Raw genomic sequence first — 12,910 nt, 5'->3', positions numbered from 1 at the left:
CTAGACTAGTCGACATACTCGCTTCAAAACCTAAAGGAAACTGTCCTCTTAAAAAGAATTCATAAAAAGAAATGAAAAAAAACTAGCCAAAGTATCCACAGATTTTCAAAATAAATAACCTATTGACATCTCTAAGTCCATACTGATTAATTTGCGACACATCATTGACTACATTTGTTCTTTTATCGCGTACAATGTTGAAGAGATGTAATTATGAATGAATAAATGAATCTATTTGTAGAAATTCTGCACAGAAAACTCAACTTATGGGTGGTCACAGTTAGACCCCTTTGCAGACCAAAAGAAATTTAGTCATTTCTATTATGAAGACACTTAGTTTCTCTGATTACTTTACAACTTAGAAGACAAAGTTCAGTTTTCTAGTCAATTTTTGTTAAAAACTGGTATCCAGAAAGGTTCACTTTGAAATTGATGACTAAAATCAACACTCGTAAGTATGAAATTGTTCTTTACAAACTTATGGTTTAAAATAGACTAACAAAAATAATAAAGAATTTACTGTCATATCTCTTAAAAAAAACGTTCTTTAGAACTATTACTATTCAACTACGATATTTAACATTGTTTATTCATTTTAATTGTGAAAAACTATATTTCATTCTACGTAACGCTTGTCACTTTATGAATAGTAAGTTAAAATTTATTACAGACAAGGTGATTTTATGAATTGACTTTTGTTACAAAGTCAATATGGTATTTGCATAATACTGATATATTTGAGAAATAAGTGCTTAATCGACAGATTTTACTTGCTTATACATACATATCAAATAGCTAAACAACTAATATTTCGACTTAATTTTCGAGAGGTATTCAAGTACTTTGAAGCTATTCTTATATAACTGAGTGTGAACAATTTAGACTGGTATATAATTAGATGCTAATACATATAACTCCAAAAGTTCTCGTTTACTTGTGACTCACTAAAAACTTATGAAACTGAATAGATATACAATGAAAGGTCATAAATGCTGATATCTCACTTTTATTGTTAATACATCACCAATTGTTGGACTAAAGATATGCTTAGTTTGATCCCATCTTTGTTCAGGAAGTTTTAAATTTACATCATTTAAGTAAGTTGCTTGTAAGTGAGCTAATGATTTCGATGAATTAGAAATCGGTGCAGAAGAGGAGGCAGAAAATGATGAAGAAAATAGACGACCAGTAATTGTCCATTTATCATTTGAACCACCTTTCTGGTTTAAAGGAACAGTTGATGTATACAGGGGTTTAACATCTGGTAATTCCTTATCACTTTGTAATTCATATATTGAAGACAATGCCGGTGTATTATATTTAAGTGATATCCGGAAAACATCTTTTGATAACGAGGAGACTGAGCCACTGACTCCAATCACTTCACATATCAGTGTACCAGATAAATATTCTGTTTGAGCTTCTATTTGACATAAACGTTTCAATAAAACTTCCTGTTGCTGTTTTAAACTAGCATCATTAGTTATTAAATCACGTGCACTACTCCTGGATTTACTCAATCCCTTATTGTAATGGCTATTATTGTTATGAACTAAAAGGGTGGCAGATTTTTTCAAGGGTATATGAGTTGCTGTTAGATCTAAATTACTTTGTCTATTCAAGTGTAAGAATGAATGTTTCTGATCTACCGCAGTTGTTGTTACCGGTGATGCTGTTGTAGCAGCACGTGGACGATTTTCATTTTGTAATAAATAATTATTTGTTGTTTTCTTCGATTTATGTCGTATTAAATTCAACAAGGAGGAATATTTTGGACGTTTTTCTATTATGGTTGGTAAATAATTTGTTGTATCATAAATGCTATTATTATTATTGTGAGAATGATTTTGATAGGGATTAGTTGCATTGACAATGGTAGTTGATGGTTGAATATGATCTGATCCATTAAATCCAGTTAAAGCTAATGTTGATTTGCTTAGTTTATTTTTAGATAAAAGTGATGAATTGTTCATATTTGTTGAACACTGACTTAACTGAATAATTTCTTCACCACTTTTGCCACTTCCACTACTACCACTGTTAACGTGATCACAATACAGTTCACCTTGAGAACGTGCTCGGATTTCTACGAGACATAAATACCAAAAAAGAAAATTTAAGTGTTTTAATTTGTAACAAACAAAGAAAATCACTTTATCAAGCATTAAAGTTATAGATATATATTTGCCTTATAACTTTACTCAGTGTAAATCCAATTAGATAAGATAGTTGAAGATATTACATTTCTTTTATTGGCTGTTTGAATCTTCACATTGATGTTTGGGATAGAGATTGGTCAGACTCTCGTCGACAAATGTTCATCCTGTGCTGATTGTCTCGATATTACCTCAAGTCATAAGCATCGTAAGCAGAACCACTAGTAGATAACGCGATGGCTTTTGAAGTGGACGGTACCGGGTTCGAGTTGTGGAGTAATCACCAGCTCTGAGATGCAGGTAAAGCTGTCCGACGAGCCCCAAATAGGACAGAAAGCGTATTCTGGATTGCACTGCTAGCCATCATCCATCTCTGTTTGTAGTTAAGGATAGTTTTCACCACAAACGGATATAATGTGAAGAATCATTGAAAAACGTAAGTAGTTCTGGACAATGAATCATCTTAATTTGAGACTTCTTAATATCGCGTATACATAACCTACATGACATCAAACCCAAGTGGTTTGATTTATAAATCGATGTCAATAAATTACAATTAACTGGATTACCAATATTGTGCATTAAGATTGATGTCGTGTGTTGCCACAAATGAACACCGTTGGGCAGTTTTAAGCCAGTATGAAATAACTGTTTAAAGCATACCCATTTCACGTGGTTCTTAATCTGATGCTAGTCTTTGACGAAAACTATTCTCAAAATGAACTAATCTTCACAAATGATTCATAGTAACAATGAAAAGTTAGACTGTTTTTAGATGATTTGGTAACTTTTTATTGGGCAAAGTGGGTTCAAATGTTACAGGATTGAAGAAATCTCTTGCTGACAAGTAACGACTAGAGAGAAACCTGGGTGCAAGACTTCCTAAAGACTGTATTATGCCGTAAATTAATAAATCATAGTCTATGTAATGTGGAGTCATTCAGACTACTGGGGGATATTTCAACTTAGTCGACAGAATTCTATCGACACGAAGTACTGAACAAACATAGCATTGGCTGCTGTTGATTGTGGATCTGTATGTAATTAGAATCGAATAACCTGTAGCTATATATCGTACAAATAAAAGATATTCAAAAAATTTAAAAGATGGAAAAACGTGTATTTCCTGGCAAACATGACTTGAATAAATTCATCTGTAGCTCTTCAAGGTTACTAATTTAACAGCAGTCTCCGCATCAGTAGGCCTCAGAATACACAAGGGAAAAACCAAGATCCTCAAATACAACAGGGGGAACGAACACTAATCCAATCACACTTGATGAAAAAACTCTGGAAGATACGGAAAATTTGACGTACCTGGACAGCGTCATCGATGAACAAGGATGGTCCGATGCAGATGTAAAGTCAAAGATCGGCAAAGCAAGGACAGCATTCCTACAGTTGAAGAACGTGTGGAACTCAAAAAAGCTGTCAATCAATATCAAAGTCAGAATCCCCAATACGAACGTCAAGATAGTTCTACTGTATGGAGCTGAAACGCGGACATCCACCACAACCATCATCAAAAATATACAAGTATTTATGAACAATTTTTTACGCAAGATACTCAATGTCTTTCGGCCGGATACCATCAGCAATAGCCTACTGCGGCAGAGAACAAACCAGCTTCCATATTAAAAGGAAGTTAAGAAAAGACGCTGGAATTGTATAAGACATATTTCTTTACAGATTTGTATAGAATAAAAATTTGGAATAAAACCCAGAAATTTTTGTCGAAAATATTCATAAACTAGTTAAATGGGAACGTTTTCGATCCGCTTACCTCTATATAACTTCCAGTGTTTCATATACTCGTGTTCAAGACAACGAATCTAAAAGCAAGCATAAAACTATGATATGGATTAACAAAGTATAAGCTTCTATTACTTTGGGAAAAGAAAATACATTTCAGTTGATAACAGTGTTATGTTTGGAACACACAGACGATATTAAGAACAGCATTAATGAATTGGTTGAAGCTTTACTTACAGTCATAGTTTTGCATAATACTTTGTTTGTCTACATCTCATTAAGCTTACATTACTTTAAGTAACTAACATTTTATGAATTGTGAAACACCCAGAGTAATGGGATTGGCTGATTCTCGTTTTCGTTTTACATTTTTCGCCAGGCATCGAATATTTATTTGTTCAAGTTTTCTGTTTTATTAATCGAAGTATGCACGAGCTAAACCGCAAACAGCTAGAGATCTAAATTTCTTAATAACCATGTAAACACCTTTCATTATGACGTATCAGCCTATTAAAAAGTCTGTTCTGAGAATAACTGTTTTTATTTACACTATGTTTTTATGAGAGTATGTTAATATTGAAATGTAGGAATATCATTTTAGTAAGTTTAATTTAAAATAATTTATTAGAAAATAAGGTAAAACATTCTATTAAGTTATATGAGACAGTCAATGAGATAATAGTGGCAAAATCAACAAGTTTTTGTTCAGACGTACAAAGCCTTATATTTCTACTCATGAGGTTTCAAAGTCAACGGGCAAAAATAGACAAATAGGGGCCAGAGATGTTTTTTTTTAATATTTTTAGTGATTGATCGTGAACTTTAAAATCGCCGATTTTTAACTTACATGTTTTAAATTTCATAATAAATGGTAAAAATGACCAACTTTTATCCAAATTCTAATCCTTTCTGTCATATGTTTCTAGCACTATATAAGATAGAAGTGTTACTCGTTACAATGACTTATTGATTACAGTATTTGACTTACAACAAATAAATCCTGGGTCCTGGGTTCGAATCTCGCAAGAGCGGGTTCGTGGATGCGCACTGCTGAGGAGTCCCATAATAGGACGAAACGGCCGTCCAGTGTTTTCAGGTTTTCCATGGTGGTCTAGCTTCAATTGACTCATGCTTTCTACTATGAAAAATACTAAATCTCCACAAAAACTCCTTCTGATAACAAATAAATCGTTAAATCGAACTTCATCTATTTTCTTTTAGATTTAGGGCCTTAGATATTATCATTGGTCCCACAACTGTAAGTATGACTCAAAGTTGAGTATACAAACTTGCATTTGGTTAGATTATTACTTTATTTATTAATTAATTTTAGAACTCAGGGTTATTAATAGTTATATATATATACATATATATATATATATATATATATATATATATATATACACTTCGATAAATTAGAGATTTGCTGAGTCTTCAGAGCAACAATAAAGAGGATGTCACAGAAAATAATACCCTTGGAAAAGGAGATGTAACTGATAGCTTAAAAAACGACTGTCAGTTATTTAACAAGGCCATTAGTAAGCCATCAAATATCTGTCGGAATGACAAACTTAGTATTCACCTTTCAAGAAACATATAAATTTGCTGAAATCTACTATAAATTGATTATACGTTTATTCTCTGGGATCAAACGATATGCCAATTAACAACTCTGTGATTGAAACATGATTTAGGCTCGCTAGGTTGAAGATATAACTAAAAATGAGTATATTAAAATATATTGTCATCAGATCTTAGTCAGACTTATGAAAACGTGGTATTGATATAAATGGAAACCACGTTTTATTTAAAAATTATTATGTGAAACTATATGACAAAAGAAACTTCAGATACTTCAGTCATATGTTTTCTTGATTTTCTAAATCACCTGCTGAATTATTACTTTTATCTGAATTAAGTTTATTTTGAAGATTATTTTAAGCTATGCACAGGAGCTTTTTTGTTAATAAACAAGCTACATGATGCTCGAAGCAAAGTTAAAATAGTTCACTTAACTCGGACTATTCTCGATACGTGAACATTCAACTAGTTGGAAGATATGTTATATGAAACTGAATATGTATTCATATTACTAATTTAAGTTTAGTATTATGTACTTAAAATAATCGATAAAATACGTTGTATGACGCAGGTCTAAAAGCATACGCACCTTATCACGGAAACTAACACCTGTTCGTCAATTTAAACTGATATCACTATGTGTTGTATCATAAAAAAAACCTTTAAACTACTGAGACTTTCACTAGCCTTTTCTATAACTAACTGTATTAAATACAGTGATCAGTCACAAGACTGTAACCAAGGTGATATTCAAGGTCATCGCAAGTACAAACACATATGAATTCGACATCAGTAAGTAAAAAAGAAATCAAATTCTAATGATCAATACTTTCTCTTGTTCTACTTAATTACAACTTGACCTAAATGAAAAAGTGAATAAAATTAACTAATTCACAACAGTCTTTAGTCTATTATTTATACAATTCGATTCGCAACTAAAAATCAATAAATATATGTACATATGTGTATAGTTTGGTGTTTTAATTATTTCCTTGTAAAAGTACTCAAGTATGTGTAAATATTAAATGTAGCTTCATTAATATTATAGTCAATATTTAATGCTGTACTTTTGATGAAATCATCTTAAAATATTACCGTTTTTAAACTAAAGCAAATTAATGAAATTAGAAAATTGAAGTTTATTTCGTTACAGAGCATCATGCAGGTAATCATCAAAAAACATCAATAATTTCCGAATAGGTATAAATAAATATATAATTCTTATTAAATGTATAATAAACACTTTATATGTTTATCATAAATAGTTTTATCAAGAACTCAAGAACTTCTTCTAATAACGAATTATATCAGTTCTATGATGAAATGATCTTTTTTCATTGTTATACATGTCCTATACATTTCGTAAAACAAACATGTATGATTTACCATTGTTTAACGGATATGGTATTTATATCAACATATATATATATATATTTGAAGAAAGTTGTCTTCAAAAAAGTGAAATGCGAGAAAAAAATATCCAAAGGAAAGAGTTAAGAATAGAAATCCATTTTAAAATTGACATCCTAACATTACAATCCATCATTCTGTCAGTGAGTGATAAGGGTCACCCATTTTACCACATGGTTTATATGAATATATACCAATTATCATTTAATCACTGACTGATGGAAAATACTATAAATAAATAAAGCATCATAAATAGCTCAATTTTTTTTCTTGAATCTATGTATAGTCTTTTTTTAATTACTACTAAACAATGAAATATAATATGTTGGTTGTCACAGTTAACACTACATCAAACTACCCCATGTTTACTATTCTTTGATCAAGAAGTTATTTATTCCTTTGTAGTCAGTTGAGTGTGTGTATTAAGTATTAAGAAGCTGTCCAATGATTAATCTATGAGTAATAACTAACTTTGCTTATTTGGTCTTTACTATTGACAAATGTGTTTGAATCAATTCGCAATATGACCACTATCCACTATAGTTAATGATCTATATCATTGCATGTACAAGTTAGATGAAAATGGCAAAAGAAGGCCAAATCCGTTTATGGGACTTAAATAAATTTTAGACAAATACGTAGCGTTAGACTGCAGAATATATAGATTCTGTATATTACAAAAGCAGTGAACATTACCTAAACGTAGAATCACAATTTTTCCACTACCTTAGTTATAACATCTGATATCTTGATTCTTATCCGAACTTCAATGAGATAATTAATTTCATTTTAAGCATTACATAAACCATGGCATTAACCTTCTGATTCGAAGACTCCCGATTCCTTACATTTATCAGTTTTATCTTCTAGAATATTCATACATTTGATTTATAGATAGACTACTGTTTAAACTCATTTTTAATCATTCCTCATTATTTATTAACCTACATCAACACGTCAAACTCAAATTCAATTAAGACTTTTCTCCTAAAACGGATGTATACTGTTTTATTCTTAAAAAACTAATACTAAACTTCTCAGCTCCAAACAGTTGAAGAAAATCAGTGAAATAAATGTATGTTTGCTATTTTTCTAGAACAGTTACTCTTCCTTTCTTTCAATTTAGATGTGGTTTGACCATGTAACGACATCTTTCAATGTATCCGCTCTGACACTACCTGATTAGCATACAATGTCGAGGTACTATGAATAATTCCCTTTCATTTGAAAATTAGTCAACTAACTAGTATATCAATACTTCAATATACAGCTATGTAAGCTTTCTTAAATAATAACTTGTATAGCATAAAGAAGACAGTACTATCCATTAATATTTTATAAGCTGAAAGGAATGTTGAATTAAGAAAATCCTTTAAATCTATACATCAATATGATCATAAATATATATATATATATATATATATATATATATATATATGACGATACATAACAAGACATATGCCTATTTAGTTGAACATAGAGTTGAATCAGTATAGATCACAACATTCTAGTTAATAAGATTCAATAAAAAGTATTAATGATATTAAGCTAAACCAGGGTGTCAGAAATTAGAACAGAAGAAAGAGTTGAGCAGTTAGATGAAGATGAAATACAACTGGTTTCGTGTTACAGTGATCGATTTTCTAATCCACTCAATAGGTGTACTTTCTATTACATTGTTTCATCATTTATTTATACTGCACTGACCAACTATAGGGTGAACGTTAATCAAAAAAAATTAATAAATAAATAAACAAGTTCTTCTCAATCGTGTCTTAGATTTTTTAACCCCACTAGTTACTACTGAAATTATTTTTTTTTTACGTTTATGCCTAAGATAATATAATTAATATAATTAAGTCGAAATTCATACGGTAGGAAAATTAAATAAATCTCATTGTTATCCTAAAAGTTTAGTCAAAATTGTTCAGTTTGAAGTGAACTTACTTTACAAATGGTCTTTATTTACTTGGACAACCAATAAAAACTAGGATCACTGAGCAGGTATTTTTTCTGGTAAAGGATTACTCAGTAATGTGAGTCACAATTACATTTTTGACTGAACATTTGACCTTCATGCTTCGTTGTGAATACGCTATCCTTAGCTTACTGAGTTCAATTGTTAAGATTTCTATAATATCATACCACTGAGTACATGTACAAACTACACGAGGGTAAACACTTACTGATATACGAATTCACTTCTTGTCTTCCGTAGACTTGAATATGTATGGCTTGATATTACTCAGCAGTTTTTAAGCACTCGAGGAAACTTTATCAATACAATTTAATAAGTTAATCAAGTTGAAATTATGATGAAGAGCATTTCTTTCAAAATCACATTATATGTTTGTGCGGAAAATTTCATTTATCAAAAGTCTATAGAGTAGATATTGATTTTCTATGTTAAACATCGTGGAAATATTCTCATCTATTCTAATTATTACTACCATATGTCAACTAATTAACTGTTGTAGCTATATTCATGACTCTTTTTGGTGTACATAAAATCACATTCAGTATTACCTAATAGAATTATATAAAAATATAATACAGAACCATAGGTGACATTCTATCATGATCTAGTTTGTCACAAACATACACACACATTACTACAGAATAGCAAAACAGCAATAATCAATAGTAATCGAAAGATACTGGAGGAAAACAGGTTATATGAATTGATAGAAATATAAATTAACGACGACATTGAAAAGTTAAAAGAAAAGGAAAATTGCATTCCAACACATCATTTTGCCTGAAATATACTACACAAAGGAATTCGAGCTAATGATTTCTGGCACTATGAAGCCATTAACGGCAAATGCGAATAAACCGATTTATCTACTACATTGTTTATCGACAATACTATACGTTCAACACTTAATGTACGTCATTTACTTGTGTATAATTATATTCTTTATTGAGCTGACTAGGTCAATGAGTTCCATCAGTTTTATAATAAGTAAATTACTGTTATTTATATTAGTATCATCTGATATACTTGTTAGTGATTAAAAATTTATCTACATTAATATAAGCAAAACTCAAAACATACAATGGAAAAATGTAACGTAGCTTACTGTATTCAACCTATGTTGTAGTTGATTGACATTTTCTAATGCCTGAAAAAAAAATTTAAGAACAAGGAAAAGCACACAGTAGAACAAATATAAGCAAAAAAATAATGTAAGTAATAAAAATGTCATTTAAGAAAATAATAAAAAAGTGATCTTTCTGAGAATATTTCTTTTCAAAGTAACTTTGGATATTTTTATTTTTATATTGTCACTAACTAATTTATCATTATTATGATTATTATAAAAACAATCAAAAGTTTGAGAAAAAGTCAACTCCCTCATGAAGAAAATCATCTGATAATAATAATAATAATAATAATAATAATAATAATAATAATGGTAATAGCAATTATTACCAAGTACGTCAATCTACAAATTTTACAATCACTATCTTCTTTTGTATATGCTATACTTGTAAGTATGTTTAAGTATAATTTCAACATAGATTTAAACGGATATATATATATATATACATATATATATAACTATTTGTTCTACTTATGAAGTACTCCAAATTATTGAATTAAGTTAAAATAAGTAACTGTCAATGAGTCATTTACTATCATTAGGAATTTATAAAACTATTAATCAATGGTTTCTATGTACTGTAAATGTTCAACTAGATATGCATAATGTTATTTTTTTTCTATAATTTCACATATATAGAGTATACACTAAAGTTAACCAGAATATTTTATTTATCCCTTTTTTTTAAAGTATAAAAACACCTCTTATCATACTATGCTAGTCAATATTCATACATCATTGTATTTGGAAAAAGTAGAACATTAAAAAAAAATTAACCAAATGATTATGCTTCGAGATCAGTTTGAAAAAAAAAGTGAATGCTCTGATACTAGCATAATGTGAATTTCAATGATCTTGTATGTTGGCAACTTTGACATACTAATATTTACAGTATATATGAAAATATTATAAAAGGCTTTAATAGATTATATAGGCATTTTTCATGATTATTTTGAGGATTTCTTAAATATGAATCAGTAAACGTATTTGTGTGCATAAATGATATCGTTTATGTTACTAAAAGTTTGACAGAACTTAGTGCTATCTTAATTCGAGCTCATCATTTGGATATTCCGAAGCAATTTTATGATATCCAGTCTAGTGTGATCAAATTAGATAAACTGTTGAGTATGCTGATTGCTTTATCGATCTGGGCCATCGCATCATCCCTGATGAATCTGTGGCTGACGAAACCTCCCCATGGATGCAGAATCTACTCTGGTTGGTTGTCAACTCAAACTACCTGTGAGATAGGTGAGATGTCCGTCCGCTCACCAACAAACAAGTGAATTAGACACCATTTTGTTTTTCATTGCCTTTTAAGTTGTGAACCACGAATTTTGACAATGGCAAACATAAATAGATTGCTAACGTGCACTCACAAGTGTCATTACCACTACATCATTTCTCTGTTTTACTGGATTTCTCGTCCATTTAATCTTACCTTATTTATGTGGTCTTGCAACTTAGGTCAACGCAAATCTGTAGCGGGTACTATGTTTATTGTAATTAAGAGACTAAGTAGAGGATCTACCACGTGACAATGGAATATATTGGAATTTAGTGGTAGGAAGAGTTACTTAAAGGAAACGGTCCAGACTAGTATTGAACAAAACTAATGGTCAATAACCATGGATTACGTTAATTACAACGAAAAAAGCTCGAAAAGTCCATCATTGTCTTTTAGTGGCATGGGATCTGACTCCAGGTAGACCGTTTGCCGCTTGTTATCGAAATATACATGTCACCAATCCCCGTACATAATCAGCAACTTAAATCGCGTTGGTGAATAACGGAATTAAATAACTCAAATACGAGAATGGGTTTTCGAATACATTTATTTCGTACAATCGTTGATAGGAAAGCGAATCAAAACGAAATGACGTGTGGTGGAGAAGGGGAGTTTTTATCAGCGTGACTCAATATTTATAGTTAAATAGAAATTAGTTACAGACACATAATGAGTAAGGTAAGTAATTAGCACACATACGATCACGTAAAAAGTCAGGATTAATGAGCGAGTAAGTGACAAGGTAAAAGTGTGGCTTGAGAAGAATGAATAGACTGATCTGTCCAGAGGCTAGGCTTACCCATATGGGCTTGACATAGCACCAGCCCCAACAATCTCTTTTACTACCCAAATATTTTGAATAAATCGGTATCAACGCTACTAATTTTTCACCCATCTCTTGTATAAAAAAGGACAATAGAGACCTATCTCCTTTTGGAACACTTTGTAAAAGTACCTAAGTTTAAGAACCTAGAGTATGAGAATCTATCCACCTGACTTTTCACCTGAATCAGAACGTGACTGATTTTGAAGAGCTGATCGTATATGGGGAAAGTTCAGGTCTCATATAAAAAAGGCTATCACATGTATAGTATGAACATGCTAGTGTCAGATGCTGCGTTGTCTATTCAAAAACAATGTCATTTCTTTTTTTAAATAACAGTAAATGAATAAGATAGATATAAGTGAGCTCATTGCCATGACCTCAAGCAACCTCTAAGCGTACAAAATAATTTTTGGTTTCTAACGTCATTAATTGTTTCAGCATTCTAAAAGTCTGGCACAACCAAGCAAGTCGCAGATAACACTTAAGGGAAAAACAAAACAAACTTAATATGGGCAGCTAAACAAATTCTGGAGATTAAATAAACAGCCTATCAAACTGTTTAAGACATAAATTCATTTAGTGTTGTTTGTTTGAATCTTCCCATCGATGTGTTAGGACTGCAACTGGTCAGTCTCTAATTGGCATATGTGCATACTGTGCGTATTGCCTCGATATAGCCTTAATTCACAAGCATGGTAAGCAGAGATGGATAGTGGCTAGCAGTGAAATCCAAGATGCGCGTTTCGTCCTATTTGGAACTCGTCAGCTGGATGTACCTGCATCTCAG

The 12,910-nt window shown here is 30.9% G+C and overlaps 1 protein-coding gene across 1 annotated transcript in view; it reads right to left on the bottom strand.

Annotated features, from left to right (window-relative positions):
• Smp_181140 (hypothetical protein) overlaps positions 1–3,964 on the bottom strand; it is a gene marked incomplete at both ends in the record, with an annotated part of 32,031 nt that extends 28,067 nt beyond the window's left edge. The window contains 2 exons of the mRNA XM_018795800.1: positions 1,005–2,086; positions 3,940–3,964. Coding sequence (XP_018650076.1) covers positions 1,005–2,086; positions 3,940–3,964 — 1,107 coding nt within the window. The remainder of the gene's footprint in view (positions 1–1,004; positions 2,087–3,939) is intronic.
• Positions 3,965–12,910: the final 8,946 nt, after the last annotated feature.

The sequence above is a fragment of the Schistosoma mansoni genome, chromosome 2 (assembly GCF_000237925.1).
Source record: "Schistosoma mansoni strain Puerto Rico chromosome 2, complete genome".
NCBI classification, from domain to species: domain Eukaryota; kingdom Metazoa; phylum Platyhelminthes; class Trematoda; order Strigeidida; family Schistosomatidae; genus Schistosoma; species Schistosoma mansoni.
Note: the sequence above shows the minus strand (reverse complement) of the source record. Positions and strands in the feature narration are given on the sequence as shown.